Source organism: Mercenaria mercenaria, unplaced genomic scaffold (genome assembly GCF_021730395.1).
Source record: "Mercenaria mercenaria strain notata unplaced genomic scaffold, MADL_Memer_1 contig_3110, whole genome shotgun sequence".
Taxonomy (NCBI): Eukaryota; Metazoa; Mollusca; class Bivalvia; order Venerida; family Veneridae; genus Mercenaria; species Mercenaria mercenaria.
In genome coordinates, this window is record NW_026461221.1 from 12535 (window position 1) to 31400 (window position 18866).

At 36.0% G+C, this 18866-nt stretch overlaps 1 protein-coding gene across 1 annotated transcript; it reads left to right on the forward strand.

Annotated features, from left to right (window-relative positions):
• The first annotated feature begins 12294 nt into the window (after positions 1-12294).
• Positions 12295-18184, forward strand: LOC128552742 (uncharacterized). The gene is made up of 6 exons (XM_053533797.1): positions 12295-12516; positions 13507-13645; positions 14297-14370; positions 15466-15525; positions 15771-15803; positions 17166-18184. The coding sequence occupies exons 1-6, from the start codon at positions 12444-12446 to the stop codon at positions 17210-17212; spliced, it is 426 nt and encodes a 141-aa protein (XP_053389772.1). The 5' UTR covers positions 12295-12443; the 3' UTR covers positions 17213-18184.
• The last annotated feature ends 682 nt before the right edge of the window (positions 18185-18866 follow it).

The following is an 18866-nucleotide window of genomic DNA, read 5'->3' on the forward strand; positions in this document are numbered from 1 at the left end:
CTAATATCTATGGGCCACATCTGCCAAGAGTTGAACTTCCGCATATTGAGAAAGTAAAGCAGAGATCAGTCACCATTGATCAAGAAGAGCTAGACTTATATGTAGCTGGTGTTCGTGTCGGACCATAACCTGTTTCAACCAGAAAGGACCTTTTCCAATTAACCAAGCCAGCTGCTCAAGCAGCCCGCAATAAGAACTTGTTGTGGATACTTGCAAGGCAAGCAAATTCAAATAATCAGACTATTCCTAGCTGGACTGGCTTTAACATTAGCACCAGAGACCAGGTGGTAATCTCAAAAGATATTGTTGGATATCTTTCAACGATCAATGCACCCGCAACAGAGCTGGCCACTGTGTTTGAAATCATGAAGCAGTCTGAACTTATAAGGAAAGAATTACATCTGGAAACGGTTATGGTAGTCATGGATCAAGCGCTGTATGCGAAAGCCACCGAAATTGCATGGGAACATAAAGAACAATTTTTCCAATATTCTCCTAAGAATGGGAACATTCCACACCATCTTAAATGCCTTAGCAATCCCTGGAAAGCGATTTCGAGATGCTGGTCTCAGGGACAATTGCATAGAAGCCGGAATAATTGCAGAAGGGTCCATAAATGGAGTCTTTACGGTAAACACTATAATCGTGCCGTCAGAGTTCACAAGTACATTTATAAAGCACTGATGAGACTTGAATGGACGGAGTTTATGTTGTGGGTGAAGGATGATATAAAGGATAGGGGAGATGGAATTATTGCATTCTTGGATCAAGTGAATGGCATAGTTGATGATGTGAACCAACAGAGATTCAACGATCTGCTGCAAAGTCCACAACTACCTGAGGTTATAACCTCGTGGAAAGACTTTCAGGAGCAGCTCCGATATAACAATGGAGAACTTTCCGCTTTCTGGATGTCATACATTGACTTTGTAGAAGACGTCATACTTGGCCTTCTGCGTGCCTCTCGTGAGGGAGACTGGGACTTGCACCTCCACTCCATACGATGCAAGATCCCATGGTGATTTGCATACGATAAGTTGAATTATGCAAGGTACCTTTCACCATACCTTGCTCAGATGACGAATCTTCCTGAGAAGAATGCTCATGTATATGAAGCCTTCAAAACAGGACAGTTCTCAGTACAAATGTGTAACAACAATCCATTTGGGCGGATTCCTGTGGAACAGACCACTGAAGTTACAATAAACAAAGACACGCAAACTCCTGGAGGCACAAATTGGTTTAGCCTGAGAGCTGGAGCTATCAAAAGATACTACATCACAGCCGAGTACCGCAGTGCATTTCTTGGGCAGTTACGAGACCTGGTACAAGGCAACAAACATAATTTGGCCACACAGAACTACAGCGGTCACGAACACAAAAGGATGAGGAGGCCGTTTCAGAAGTTGTTGGTCTCATTAAAAATTGGGTAAACCCATTTGCAGACAAGCAAGACCTTATTAGCATCTCTACTGCAAAGGCAGTACCTAGAGACATTGCCTCTAATCTGCTAAAGGCGTACGCTACCTTTAAGGAAGATAGACTAGAGAGAGACCCGCCAGGAAAGAAATTCCACGACCCAATGAAAACTAACAAACTGAAGACATTCAGCAATATATGTAAAAAGAAGGAGGTTAAATCAAGTGGGAGGATGACAATCTTGAAGGCAGATAGATCTTTATTTGGTCGCATCATAGTCATGGCGCAAGGACGCAACCTCCAGATGGAGGATAATTCTCTCATCCTCTAGGACCATTACCCTGGGCTCTGTCCACACCAGATGGATTACTGAGAAAGACAAACAAAGCCTCTTTAGCCGCATCTTTGCAGAAGAACGTGGCAGTGGCATAGCAACTCCCAAGTAACACGGCTACATTGATCGATGGAATGAACCTAGTGCAAAGCGTAAGAGGTGATCAGACTACGTTTGGAGATGTCGCAACAACAGTTTTATCTATGGCACTGAGGGAAGGAGCTGAAACTAATAGAATAGATGTTGTTTTTGTTTTTATCAAGAACAGCGAGAGATCTCAACGAGGCGGAGAATCCGGCCATCAGCTGCAAAGCATTACAAGCACACAGATTGTGAGACAGTGGCGGAGTTTCCTCAGCACAATTAATAACAAGAGCAGTCTCATTACCTTTATAGTCAATGAATGGAAGAAATCTGAAAATAGAGAGAAGCTACAGGGAAAAGTTCTGCATGCTACTGTCGACGATAAATGCTACAGAATCACATCTCAGGACAGTAAGGAGGTACAAACTTTTCAGTGCCAACAGGAAGAAGCAGATGGGCGTCTACTTCCCCATGCTGCCCATGTAGCACGAGAGGGCTATCGGGCAGTAGTGATATGTTCAGAAGATACAGATGTCTTTATAATTTCCTTGGCATTTTGTGACAGAATTTGTTCCACTTTTCCAGAAATTGGGAGCTAGAACCCGGACAAGACTCGTTGACATCACGAAGGTTGCCACTATTCTTGGCATAGATGTATGTAAGGCGCTCATTGGAATGCATGCATATACAGGATGTGACACGGTCAGCGCGTTTGCAGGCAAAGGGAAAGCAAGTGCCTTGAAACAATTGACAAACAGCAGGGAAATCCAGAACACATTCAAGGAGTTGGGTCAAAAGTGGGATCTCTCTCTCGAATTGATGAATAAACTAGAAGCATTTACCTGTCTCATCTATGCACCAAAGGCATCATCCACTAAGGTCAGTCAACTGAGGTACGACATGTTCTGTGCTAAGGAAGGTAAGATTGAGAGCCACCAGCTTTCTCCGTGCTTAGACTGCTTACAGAATCACGCACAAAGGGCAAATTATCAGGCTGCAATATGGAGACGTTGTTTGAAACAGGACCCGAAAACACCAAGTCCTGTTGGTCGAGGATGGCAGATGGAGAAAAACGACGGTGTTGAACAATTGGTGGTGCACTGGATGGATGGTCAGCCAGCACCTGAGGCTGTCCTTGTTTGTTTGGCCTGTCATTGTTCAAGGAAGTGCATACTACCAACGTGTGTGTGTTTGTTCAACGGATTGAAATGCACTGATATGTGCAGGCTGTCGGACTGTGAAAACAGGGTACCCGTCTTAGAGTCAGACAATGAGGAAGGTACAGATGAAGATTTAGAAGAATCCGATGATGATTAATATATTATGACTTTTAGCATTAATATTTTACATATATAGATTCCGCTATCGCAATTGGAAAAGAATATCGACTGCCCGTTTAAGTCAACGTTAAAAGATGAAATAATAATATTAATAAATTTTCCATTGATAAAATGTTATATTCAAACGTAGTACACGTGGACGTAATTTAAAATGTTCATGTGGTAGAGTCAAACGTAAAACGCTATAGCCGCAGCAAAATCCAGTATAATTATGGCGACTCTCCAATGCAGAAATAATTGATGTTTGATATTTTCGATTTAAGTGTTTTTATATTTCGAGAAACGTCTACTTTTGAGAATAATAAAAGTCAATACTAGTTAATACAGATTTAATTTTGTATAAAATCTGGATTTTTTTGAAAGAAAGGATGTTCATGAGTTTGTCATCGACTTCAACATGAAATAACATTTAATACTGTATATTTTGTACGATTTAAACTACAGCACGAGCTACACGCTCACCACAAAACAAAGTACCATATTTGATCAGTTTTAATGAATATCAATAACCGAATACTGAAATATTCGAATGCAAGTTGCAAAAATGAATTAATTGCCATATATGGATCATGCGTTTTTAAAGCCCATGAGTGTATATCAGCAATACAATAATATAATGTTTAGGTTATGGTCGTAATTCGTGTGCATCACAAATGTTTATGTTTTTCTATTCTGGAACTGTTTGCCCTACAGCTAGACAGTATAACATTGTCAGCTTTGACACATTTGTAAAATATGATATGGTCATATATCTTATTACCGTGTTTTGATAGAAACTTTGCAATAAGAATATTTGTTTTCTTCAGCCATGTATTTTTGAGTATTAAAAACCATGAATTTTTGTATTTGTTTCAGAAGATGTATGGACAAGCAATTTTTGTTCATGAATATCATTTACTATCATCTTTTATGTTTTATCCTATGAAATTACCCTTATATAGCATTAAGTAAAACATCTTGACAAAGAACAAACTCTATACATGTCAATATTTGTTTTTGTCTTTTATTACATTGAGTGGGAGGGGTGTGGGATAACATTATTTGTTTTATATACCTTTATACACAAAATGCACAAACAAAATAAAATTGTTAGATACATTAATAAATTTGCTATTAACTCATGTAAATTAAATGTGTTTCTGATATTGTATTTACTTATCAACAATAAATGATGTTCTGATACTTTGCCTAAAAATGGTATGACTTATCTCGTTGGCTATAGGCACTGCTCTACAAGTACCAACAATGACATACTTTTCATATTAGGCATGTTGAATACTTTATTTAATTAGCAAATGATTATGGCTACAATTCAGATATATTCCAATGTGAACAACTGACAAATACCAAAATGCTGTCAGGTTGATAAAGAAAGTCTTGTCTGTTACTTGGCAATTATCCAAAAAGTGTATCTATGGGTAGGCATGTAAACATGATGATATCACACAAAAAGCTACCGCTGATACAATGCTATCACATATTATCTAACTCTAGGGTTGTATACCTTGCCAAACATCACTATGAGAATAAATCCCCCCAGATGGTACCAACCAGCCCTAGGGCTCATGGACTATTTCTTAAAATAGAATTACCTGGATAAATTACCTCTGTTATATTATCTTTTATGACATACTACAGAACCAGTTTACCTTTCCCTTTGTACTCTTTACAAACTTAACGAGAACCTTCTTGTGTGAGCGGTATGCATATATCCTTTCCGCAGCCGTAACGTACTAAAACGTATTAGCGTCTGATGGCCCTTTCACGCTTCCGTAGAAACAACATTTATTACACGAAACTTATTTTGAAAATATTTCTGAAATGTCTAGGTCTGCAGCTCTCAAATACGGTTATATCTTACATCTGAGGCATACACTGACACTTTCAGACAACATCAAAAATTACATTTTGAGCAATTTGATGAAGTTCCAAAATTATCAATGTATCCTTGGTCCGTTACGGACCCGTTACGGACCCCTGTGGGATTTCTGTTTATCCAGAGCTAAAATATTTTTTCGTAGATTAAAAGCTGACATCCTGTACTAAAGCTCAGGTAATTTCAATTCGTAATAAAGGGCTGAAAATTGGCTCCCAAATAGCAAAAAAAAAAAAAAAAGAAGAAGAAGTCCACGCGCATTCATTTAGACGGGGTGACCCCTGCGCGTGACTCCTGACTATCTACGAATCAAAATGCGGCTTTCGTTTTCAAGTTTGGCATTTTTACTTTCATTTTATTTACTTCCGGAAATAGCTGAAGGTCGAGTGACGTCATTTTCTGTGTTGTCAAAAACATACATATGCCTGGCGAGATTGCATAAATAGGTGCTGGCCGTCCTAAGGATATAGGAATATCCATCCTAAAACGCACGTAAGACTCTTGGATGAGATTAACCCTTGAGGTAACCTCAAATTGGGCACGGGCCCTTGTGAGGCATTCTGAACTATGCGCACCCCACCCCGCCCTAACTTCATGGCATTAAATTTTACGATATAGACGTATTGCGTAAAATTCAAAGACCTTCACATTTACTTGTGTGAAGACTCTTTAAATTCATTTCAATCATCAGATTTATTTCTTTACATGAATTATTAGTTAATCAAATTTCTTTTCATACAGACATTTTGTTAAATTTGGTAAATGACATTTAAATTTTACTTGCATGAAGTTCCAATGCATTCATATAAATCGTCAGATTTATTATCCTAAAATTTATTTGGGACTGTAAATTTTGGTAAATTAAATATCTTTTTATACAGACAATTGTGTGATATTCGATCAGTAGCATTCAAATTTACTTGCATGAAGATCCACTAAATTCAAGTAAGTCATCAAATTTAGTTTCGTAAACTTACAATTACATGTACATCAGAAATGTATGATTAAGAGCAACTTAAATGCAAAGCAAATTTAGGAATTTCATGAAAAATTGAAGGCAAAGTAAATTGAAAGTAAATTTTGAAATTAAGTTTACATTAAATTCACTTTCATGAATTTGCTTTCAAATTTATATGTAATTTATATTACATTTAATTTTGTATAAAATCCCAAAATTCATGCAGTAGGACTTGCCTACATTTTTTTTTCAAATATTCTACTCATGATCATTTTATTTTCAGCTCAAATTAGTCTTTTTCAGAAAAGGATAATTCATTAAATTTCAGACTAACTATATAGTTAAGAAGCATACATCTAAATTCGGTAGTGCATAGCTGAAGTTTGTAATTTTAGATCCATAGTCCGTCTCACACGAAAGAGTCTTCTCTGGCGCTGCTGGCTCGAACGGGATATCCTTAACTTAGACAAATAAAAATCAAGAATGAGTATCCATCAGTGAAAGCCACGTTCCTTAAACGTTAAGGACATGTAGGTGTGAATTATTTTTTGACTGAGTGAACATGTTTTTTAATAGTTTAATCATATTCATTGCTTAAGAAATTAGACAACGCAATATTGTGGACATAAATATGACAGAAGAAGAGAGATTTTTGTTGGGTTTGGCCTTAGTGTTAATAAGAACAATGTTGATTTTTTTTCAGTTGCTGTCACTTATGGTACTCGAGTGTATTTTTCGTGGGAAATATTTCGCGCTTGGTGGTACGTATACGAATACAATCTCGTACGCAAAGGTTAAATACATTCTTTTTATTATTCATAAAGACACGCTGATCAAATAGTGTGATGCAGTAGATCTATGTACAATATTAATGAATTAAACCTACCGCTGCAAGTAGAGCTCATTCTATCAGTTGCTGTTTGCATCTATCATCGTGTTATTAAATATAGCTTAAAGAACCTACATATTACGCACATTGCATGCATTTATCAAAATCGACATGAAATATTAGCCTCGTAATAGTTGTTGTAATCTTAATTGTTAAACCATCGGCCTTCCGTTAGCCAGCTGGATGGCTTCTTCACATGAACAGTTCTACGCTCCAAGTCAGGTTTAAACACACATCAGAAAGGTTCAAGTGATTCAAAGTGTGCGGCCTTAACAAATCTTACACATCATTAATATTTCAACATATCTTACGAGAGGTAACCTCCTACATCTAAAGTGTTGCTGCATCGCATACATTCTTCCCTGCTTGAGGTAAAAGTGTCACATTTTATTACGTTTTTTTTATGGTTTAGTGTTTATAACTCTCTACTATTTTGCATACCATACATGGGCATGCCATTAATTTGCAGACAAAATTTAAAACTCTTTGCTAGCACAAATGTGTGTATAACATGCGCAAAAGTGTGACCCCTAACTATAACTTTTTATCCCTGTAGTGACATATACCTTTTTGTAGTCACAAGTGTAGCAGAGGACGTCTCTCTAGACAACGTTTTTCCTTCTTTGTCGATATAAAGCCGTCATCTTGGATTGGGTGGATTGGACTGTTTCCTGATTGGCTGTCCGTGCAATCGGTTGTACATTGTACGAACCCTCTGCGACCTCGAATTAATTTCATTTTCAAATTGGTAAATAGATCTAGGAGAGTGCACATTGTGGCAACCTTAAATGTCGCAACGTTGCTAAATGTCACAACCACCGTTAAATGTCGCAAGGTTGACGTTAAATGTCGCAACGCTGCTAAGTGTGGCAACCACCGTTAAATGTAGCAAGGTTGACGTTAAATATCGCAATCACCGCTAAATGCCGCAAATCGTCTGCCTCTAAATGTCGCACCTTTAACGTTAAATGTCGCCAAAATTTGCCCATCGTTATATGTTGCAACACCAACGCTAAATGTCGCACAGCAAAATAAGTTAAGTTAAACAGTCTTTACAACTTAGAGATAAGACTTGGTAATGCATGCTTGATTTGGGAAGAGCTGAAATGACCTTTCACTCTAATCTGCACGTTTGCTTTTCAGTGGTTCCGCACCATACAAACGTTATATATTTAATTTAATATCTATAGGTTTGAACACTAACGTGGTGCTCGCCACAGTACTAGATTTACTTCAGATCTGAACTATGTAATATTCTATGGAGTCCTGTTTAGCTGATGAGACATTAAGCTCGCTCACGCTTCGTATTGTCGCGCGTTGTATCGCGTGTCTTTAGTCGACCTGAATTTCTTTCCACAACAACCCGGGGGCCAGACTTGTTGCTTGAGGATGGGGGGTGGGGGTGGGTGCACAAGTTTAAAACTAATGCGTCACCGGCGACGTGCGGTAGGCACGGGGTTCCTCTGTCCGTATCTGTGGGAAAGATTTTTTTATATACAGGTATGAAATTTTGGCTTGTGGTGCATTTTTGTCTATGTTTTAGGTACATACTAGTAGGACACTCCCCTTATTTTAGGTAGTTAGGGTCTTTACCCATTGACAAGTTTGAAATTCAGGTATGGAATGTTGGACTTTTATTGCATTTTTGGTTCAGAATTTCGATGTATGGGAGTGGTTATCCCTGTCATTTTCGAGGGCTCAGGGTCTCTCTCCGGAATGTTGGAAAAACAGGTTTAAACTGGTTGCCTCTGGTGCATTTTTTTCTTAACTTTAAGGTACTGGAGGGGTACTCCCCCCATTTTAAGCGGTCAAGAGTTCCCCCCCCCACACACACCCCCGGGGAATTTTGAAATATAAGTATAAAATGCTCGCCTCTGGGGCGTTTTGGGTCTACATTTTGAGAAGATGTTATTTCTAAAATAGTTGGGTGCAACTTTGATGAGTAAATGTCACTAGTAAGCCAACAAAGATGGGGTTTGGGTGGAGGAATCGGCTCGGACAACAATTCAGTTCTGTTACACAACAGGATGTTCAACTACGCGACAGGAATACTGTGTTTTGTACCAGCTGTAGATTACGAAGATTTTTCTGTTAATCAGCCATGGGTTCTATTTCTTTGTTTGGAGGTTTACATATAAAGCCATAAGGTGACTATCAAGCTTCAATGGCGGAGAAAGATCCTATGTGGCTCTCTGTACATTCTTTTAGGTAAAGCGGGAATTTTTATATATTTTACTTTTAGTCTCTTAAGATTGTTTGCTTTAGTCTTATTCCCCTCATTATCCTACATTTCCACCTACCCACACAAAACCCCCTCTCCATGCGCCCCCCCCCCCCCCACCACCCCTTCAAACATGTAAATATTTATATTTTCTATTAAATGTCTTGGTGCTGTGTGTTTGTGTCTTAGATTTCTGTGTCGTTATTCACCCCGTTCCCAACCCATACCCAACACCCACAAACATACAACACTATTATCAAATCGTATTTAGTTAGAAGAAACCTCAGAATATTTCTGTTCTAAAATACTGGCCCTATTACAAAATATTTTCACAAATATTTTTCTTGCGTGACTGTTCAAGCAAGGTGTCGAACTCAGGTGAGCGATCTAGGGCCAACATGGCCCTCTTGTCGCTATACGTAACAGCACTTATCATTAGGATAATTATTTGTATTACATAAACTTGCTAATTTTTCTTCCCTCAAAAAAGTAAATATACACAAGGAATTGATAGTTATAGTGCCAAACAGGAATTGCGACATTTAGCGTTGGTGTTGCGACATATAACGATGGGCAAAGTTTTGTGACATTTATCGTTTAAGGTGCGACATTTAGCGGCAGACGATTTTGCGACATTTAGCGGTGGTTGCGACATTAAACGTCAACCTTGCGACATTTAACGGTGGTTGTGACATTTAGCGGCGTTGCGACATTTAATGTCGCCACACACATCACGGTATATGCTGTACTAACAATTTCAGTAAGTATTTCTATTAAAATTTCATATAAGGTTCATTAAAGAAATTAATGACATTTCACTATTGTCATTTCTATAATTATGTTAAAGCAATTCAGCGCTGTTTAAAACCAAAATTTATGTATATAGCCCGGAGTAAAGGTAAACCTGTCAAACTTCTGCGTTCTGTTAATTAATTACACCTGTCCAGTAGTTATATTTGATTACAGGCTGATTAAAGTTTATTGTCATCTAACGAAAACATGCAGTGTTAATCCAATTGAACAGGTTAATGTTTTTTCACATGTCATGTGTAATACTATGTTTAATTAAAAACTCTTATCGAAGTGGCTGGAGCTGAAACTAGGTTTCGTTAAACAAACTTAAAACAAGAATCTGAGTGTCACGGCTAGCTTGTACTAGGAAAATCAAAACTTCCGTGAATATAATAAAATAAAGCAACACAAACGAAGGCCATGTCACCTTTGAATCCGTTGGAATGAGTCCGTGATGTATGTGTTTTTGGTTTGAGAGAGGTAAACTGGCGACTAACTGGCTTATATGGGGAGCTCTAGTTTATTGCGTTGTTTCAATTCTACACATTTTAACGGTGATCAGGGCAGTACACTAACTTACTTCAAACTTAACTAACTTAACTGAGTTTCTGATGACTTTTCAAACATCTTTACATATATATAAAACGGCTGATAAACATACTAACGTGACCTCTTTTGTTGATATGAGTCAAAATACAGTAATTTTGCTCATCCCAATCCATGACGGCGGCTATATGTAGACATAAAAGGACTATAATCATATTTGTTTATCTATATATACCTCTTTTCGAAATATTTATAGATTAATATGCTTCCACATTTTATTAAAAAGAGATACAAGCGACTTCAGCAAATAAAATGCAATAAAGATTTAAACGTCACATTAAACAAAATAAGATGTAAAAAACACCTCTGTTGATTCATAATGTGATTACTTTCAGTAATGAACAAAACGTGTTTCACTAACACGTGCAGTTGTTGTGTTGACAGAGATTGTGGACATGGATCTTTTTTTGAAAACGAATGCAGGAAAGGATGTATAGATGGTCACAGAGGCATTCGATGCCTCGAAATGTGCATACAAAATTGCAAGTCTTGCACAGATGATGTTGATATTTGTGAGTCGTGTTATAATGGATTCTACCTAGGACCCAGAAAAGATTGTACATCACAGTGCCCTCCTAACTGTAAGACATGTTCTTCGAATTTGCATTGTGATACTTGTAAGGAGGGATTTTACGACAAGGACGGGTCTTCTTCCTGTGCATATTCCATTTGTCCTACAAATTGTGAATGCGACAAAACGGCCTGCGTTGCTTGCAAGAATGGATTTTATGACATAGAAAATTCCTGCAACAAAACATGTCCACATAACTGTTTGGCTTGCTCATCTTTTAAACAGTGTAGTCAATGTCTAAATGGATTTTATAATGGTTATGGGCTTCATAGTAACAGCGACCGTCTGTTAAATGACTGTACATATAAATGCAGAGATGCATGCATAACTTGTTCCTCATACGACAATTGCGTGAAATGTCCAGCTGGAAGGTATGGACTACAATGTCAGGAAAACTGTTCAGTTGGCTGCAAAGATAATCTATGTTTGATAGAAACAGGCAAATGCAATTGCACTTCTAACTTCTCTGGTGAAAAGTGTACAGAATGTGTGACAGGAACATATGGGAACTTGTGTGAACAGTTTTGCCCAGCTAACTGTAAAAACAGAACCTGCCACATGTCATCAGGTAATTGCATTGTAGGATGTAAACAGGACACTATGTCAGGTGCAAAATGCGATAGATGTGTTTTCGGAAGGTATGGAAAACTTTGTGAGAATATCTGTCCAGAAAACTGTAAAAAAAGACATTGCGATAAAGACACTGGAAACTGTTCCGATGGATGTGAAGATAATTTTAATGGCAAACAATGTGACCAGTGTATTAACGGCAGATATGGAGATAAATGTCAATACGTCTGTCCAAATACCTGTGCAGATAACATGTGCAAAATGCAGTCAGGCAATTGTTACAAATGTACTGGAAACTTTGACGGAAATAAGTGTGATATTTGTAAACCTGGGTTATATGGCTTTAAGTGTGATCAGAATTGTTCCTATAATTGTTTACATAAAACTTGCGACAAAACTACAGGAATATGTACCAATGGATGTAAAAGTTACTATTATGGGGACAAATGTTGCGTAAACAACAGCAACTGTATGCAATGTATATCAAACACTGAATGTCAAAAATGCAAATTAGGTTATTTTAAATCTTCTTGCGACGAAAAGTGTCCAATAAACTGCTTAGATTCCTGTGACATCTCAACAGGTGTTTGCAGAGATTGCATAATAAACCATTATGGTAAAAACTGCAACTTAACCTGTTCTGAAAATTGCAAAGCTACATACAGCAGCAAAATAAGGCTGTGTTCTTCATTCGATGGAACCTGTGTGTTTGGTTGTGAAGATGGTTACTTCGGATTTTTATGCAATGAGACATGTAGCCAGCTTTGTATTGATGGCGTGTGCATGAGAGAAAGTGGAATATGTGTTGAAGGATGTACAGGCTCATACAACGGTCCCGTATGTGGCCTCAGGTCAGGTAAAATATTGTTGTACAATCACAATTTACAGTATTGTTACAACTACTAAGTTCTTCATATCAAATTGCAAAACATATTTTTTATTTGTTCGTCACTCCAAGTGTCCGGAATTAAAAGCATTTTAACATGTATTGAGATTATGTGATATCTAATACATAAAAGCGTAATAAATACGTTTGATATAACCACATCTGATTAAAATATCGAACGTTTTGAAAGCTAAAACAATAACCAAACAGGACCAGTTTCCAGTTACTTATACAGACCGCTTTATTTAAGAGCGATTTGCGCAATGAATTGGGCGATTATTCTTCAGTTTCACAAGACTGTGTTAACGTAAAGTTTTATGTTTATACTTAACAACTTTCTGTCTCAATCGGGCATTGAGATAGCATGCGCAATAGTTTTAACTTGTCGAGGTATCAAGTATGGAAGAATTAATTAAACTGCATATTCTATTGTGCTGCATATTCCATTGTGCTTAAGATATGAGTTACTTTGCACTACGTGATATTAAGCACATGAAATACAGGACTGTTTATTTTTGTCTGATTTATTCTAAATCTATGCAAATAATGAAGAGTTCGTGTGAAAAGGAATTCGAGTTATGCAAAATTAGCTTCTTATGCTTTCGTAACTGCTTATTAATGGATAATTAACTTTGATATGCATTGTTGTAAAATTTATGATAAAGTGATAGGTAAAAATGTTCCAGTATCGAAATAACAGCAATAATCAACGTCAAAAATTGTGTGTGGCTTCTCGTTTACTACAGAGGAAAAATTGATCTTTTATGACCCCATTTGAGGCCACTTAACGTCACTACGTGATGCTGATTATATTTTCGGATGCGGTAGGAGTTATAGTTGGTCCTAAAAATATTAACACCACTATCTGTATCAATGTATGTAAAACAGTTCCACCCGACTCAGTTATTTTATCAATCCCAAATGGCATACATCTACATGTAAGTTCTGAATATAATTCAGGGAAACCACAAGACGCATCAGCGGATACTTCAACAGTAGCTGTAATTGCTGTTCTGGCAACACTCTTGGTTGTAACTTCTACTGCGTTATGCATGTTAATGTTGAAGAAACTCGTGAAGAAAATACGCTCTCCTGACAGGTATTAGTGTATAATTTACATCTGTATTATTCTTAGGCTATTTAACAAGTTAATAATAAATTTCGTGTCAAGATATAACCATCTATCTGGTACATTGAAACAGAAGACGTAAAACAGAAGTTAACGCGTATGTTAAACACTTACTTACACATGTATAAAATAACAACTTGCATGCGTAATAGGTAAAACTCTACGAAAATGTGCTTCTCAAATATCTTATTAGCATGATTATAGTTGATTAGTAATATTTAGTTTTTAACCAGATCTCACTTGCCTTCCGCATACAACAGATAATATCCTCACAGAGTTCGGCATGCGAGGTAAAATGACACTGAACCTGTTACGTTAGGGTTTTGTTTCGCCTTTCTTGACACGGAATTGCTAGAATTGAGCTTTTTGACCGATCTGTGACATCTTTATCCTTTGTTTAGGGTAAGGGTGACGTTAACTAGCCATGAACCATAAGCTCATTTTCTGTGATTCAGCGTATTGCAAAGACGTCCGTATGTCATAAACACGTCGTAATTGTTATATGTACTTTTGTATAAACACATTTATAATGTTCAGCTAATAAAACGTAATGCTGTCTAATGTTTTTGGCATTTTTTATTCTAAATGTACTCCAAAAATGTCATTTGCATTCATTTACAGGCAACCAGAGCAGTCTATGGTCCAAATTTACTTGGACAATTCAATGGTAGAAGAACAAAATATACACAATGAATGTAAGTGTAACTGCATACCTGTTATGCTTGTTGTGATTTGAAAATGCTCGAGACTTATAAAATAACATCATGGTTGTTATAATATATGTTGAGAATAATTCGATATTGTTTTGGTAAGCAGCTCTACAAGTTTTCGGTTGATACTCTTCAGAAAGAGCAAATATAAACATTCAAAATTAATAATGAAGAGTGTTTAACTAGAAAGAACAGATTTCGAATCACACCTAACAAATCGTCTACGCGACAATTAAGTTTTTCCCGACATCTTACTCATAGATGTCACATGAAGTTTATCTTTGTGAATTGCCATACGTTGTATAATAACGTATTGATTGGTTAAGGCTAAAAAAATCAGGTGGTGGGACGTAAATAGTGCTTTCGGTGGTTTAAGTGAGAAAATTGTTTCAATCGGGTAAATATTGCTGATTTTGTTGCAATATCATCACCCAAGGGCGGATGTTTTGCCACGTTATTGAACGCCTTATATGGAAATAAATACGAGTAGTTCAAGTCCTGCTCAGGTCCACTATTCCAACGATTTTTGTAAAACCCGGTAAAATTCCGACCACATTCATGATAGCCACGGCTTCAGAATTATTAATTCTTACTTACGACTGCATAGCATAGGTACAATATAAATAAAATGACTTCACGTGCCTTTTTAACAGTATTCAATTATAAAAAGAAATACAAACTAGTTTCGCCTATCGGCTCATCAGTGTAGATTTAGGATAATAAATGTTGAGAAAAGATATGATATTAGTTATATATATAAGTTATATATATTTGAACTTACTATTTTTATAATGTTTCACAGATCAAGAGAATACAATAACTTATCCAACCTCTCTTCCGGATCATCCAATACTTTATCGACGTCAGTCGTACCTTTTGGATGCATATGGTAAAACAACCATTGCAAAGGCAAAATTATGGTTATACAGTCAAATGGAAACAAAAATATGTATGCGGGGCTATGACTTAATACATAGTGTTATTATTCTTCAAATACAAATTGTCAAAATGTGCACTATACTTAATGAAAATTGCCATTACTCTAGCTAAATTCATATTGTTGTTTTCGTTTTTTTTCAGGCCACACTGCTGTTTCTGAAGAGGATAACGTCGCTTATGAAAGTCTCGATAAAACCCAAGGTAGTGCGAAGATCTTGTTTATTTCATATAAAACGATATACTTTTCATGTAGCGTGCAGTTTAAAGATTCATATTACTAGCTTCAAGGAATATAATATTTATATTACATATAGAATAAAACCTCTGTATACTTTCTATTTTATTTCTAAAATGCTTTATTCGCATAACATCCAGTTTCATTCACTCTACATTAATTACCCACACTGCCATTGATATAGTTTTATGACATATTTATTTATTTATAGCCCCTGAACACACATATGATACAGCTCCAGAAAGTAAGTAGTACTTTTAATTATCAGCCACTGTACAATCTAAATCGATGTGATTTTGTTTGATTAAAATAGGGTCTGAACAACAAGTCTTACACAGAAACGCACATTTGCATAATTTTATGAGCAACACTTAATAATACTTAGAATTACCGGCAAACAAACTCTTTCCTAAAAATTATATATTGAAGTCTTGATGCTGTCACAAGGGCTTTTTTATATAAAAAAATCCTCTATTCACATACCTCTGTTTACAGGTTGAACAATCCCCATTTATTTCGGGGAGTGTATGTGTACGCATGGTCCGTCCGTCCGTCTGTCAGTCCGTTAGTCAATTTTTCCCAGTCAATAACCTAGTCATGCATAGATGGGTATTAATATAGCTTGAAACACATTACGGTTACTAAAATATAGATCCTTTACCCAAGAGGTTAATGGTTTACAGGTTAAAGATTACTTGTATAACATATATTGACAGATAGAACATTTATTTTCTTATTTACTATTTACGCAATAAATCATAAGTTTTTTTTTTTTTGATAATACGAGAATTCTGCCAAAATGTTGTTTTGATTTTTTTTTTGTTGTTGTTGCTTCACTTTGATTCTAATATGCTCTTTTTGATCTAAACGAAAAGTGTTACCAAAAATTAATATATCTTTCATTTGTTTCGTTTTGAAAAATCACGTTGTAAGATGAGATTTTCAGGGATGTCTCGCATAATGTCAGCATTTGTGTAGAATCCAGGCTTAGCATTGATTAAAGATAGTACGTGTTTTAAATGAAAGAGACTGCTCCCCCTTTCTGCATTAAGGACACGTCAGTTGTATTAGCAATTGCCTCATTAACTGACACAGAAAAGAAACTGATAGAATCTTCTAAAATTATGAAAACATGCTCTTTACACTGGTGATTATTGTCGCTGAAAGCCCCATTGATGTTTACGTGTTACTCTTCTGTTAATTATTATGTAACAATCATTTTATCTACAATTATATAATTACAAGCCTCTTAAAGAAACTGTAGTTATGTGCCGAGGCCTTTTTAAAATTTATGTAGTGCACTAGGGTATATTAAATAATCTCTATATAATGTGCCCGACACATAAAGAAGATATCGAAATATTGTGCTCGATATTTTTCTGTTTACAGTTTTAATAGTATTATCGCTGGCTTGATAGTAGCACGAGCTGGCTTTTTATTTTCTTATCTGTGTATGCATTAGTCATTATCTTTTCATGTACCGTCTTCAACGTCGATAAGCAGCGTATTACTTTTAACAAAGGCACTCATTTGTTGTAATTTCTGCAAATACATACATTTCATAACACGTTAGTTAAATAAAGTTAATGTTCGAGATTCGTTTCAGGTACGGTCAATGTTAGAAACGTAGAATATGAGAACGTGCAACTTTAAACTACAGGACATTCTACTATACCTTTGTGTCTGTGTTAAACACTTGAGGACATCTGGCTAGTAAAGAGTCTTCTTATATTCCATTTCTTATTAACGAACTTTCTTTTCATGGACATGAATAACTTTTGTCTCCTTTAAATGATTTCAACAATGAATATAGTCCAGTTAGAAGTAAAGATATAAAATAGATATACAAACTATGAAAATGTCTTAGAGAATTGTAATACGGACATATGTACATAATGTTATTAATGTAATCGTTTCAACTGTAATTTTGCTATCAGTGATGTACATTCATTGCCGGTGTATAAAGTTTGTAACAATTACTGTTCTTGGACATTGGCTGGGTTTGGGATGCAATCATGATGAGAGGTCATCGACATGATGAACAACATCTACTTGATTTCATATAATATTAAGATATACAGGATAAGGTGTATGAATCTGGATTCTTCTCAACCTTTCTAATATTTGCATTTTTTTTTCTTCTGAAATAAAACAATTGTTGTGCGAAAATTCTCCAAAAGAACATTTGCTTTTGGGAGGATATTTCAGTTGTATGATGTCAAAGTAGTAGTAATGACACCAACAATATATTTATCATTAAACACAACAATTATTAGGTGTACATGTAGCTAGTGGGTTAGTTCATTTAATCATATGTATGTATTTTTGTATTTATATTATTTTAAGTATATAACTACAAGTTAGATTTTAGGAAGTAGAAAGGTTACAAACTCCACTGTCATCAGAAATGTTTAAACACATACCTTCAGCTCGCAAGATAAAGATCAATATTTCAAAACGCAATGAATGGAAAACGTCAAGTAACGACGTATGTGCGATCCACAACGGAGTTTGTGGGGCTTTAATTTCCTAAAATTAACTATTACATATATAATCATTTTACTTTCTGCACATAAACAGAATTAAATATATTTATATATATTATGAAAGTACCTTTTGCCGTAAGGTAAAGGGGGGGTCGCAGTTAGGTGTCTGCGCAAAATGTTTTTTGATTTTCTCTATATTTTATGACAATATACATACATGTATTAAGTTTCATTCACAAGTGTTATTGATATCAGTTTTTTATTAATTTTATAGAAATTCACATTTAAAGTGGGTGGGGTAATTTGACATGTAACCAGCCAGGAACACAATCTCCGCCGCGTTTTTAAAAATGGTTCAAACTTTTTACCTGGAACTTTCGTGATAAAATAACTATGCAATGGACATTTACACAACATGTTGCGTTTTAAATTGTCTTGAATACTTTTTTCAACACAGAGCCACAAAGTGGCCTAATCAAATTTACTGATTTTCAATGGACGAACTTCACCAAAAATCTAAAACATTTTTTATTACTTGAGATATTTAGGTGTTATTTTCAGCAGATATTGTAAGCTAAATAAACATTAAAATGACAATATATCAGTACACTCTGATTAATATTGGAAGAGTTGTACACTCTCAAACTAGGGAAAAGTGGGTGGGGTAAATAAACATGCGAAGCTAAACATTCGAAGCAACACAACTATAGGAATAATAATTTTGCAGTTCAAGAAATGGCCTCAGATTATCTACTTCTATCTTAATTATGCCTCTATGAGTGGTAGGGGCATATAGATTTGATTTTGTCCGTGCATCCGTG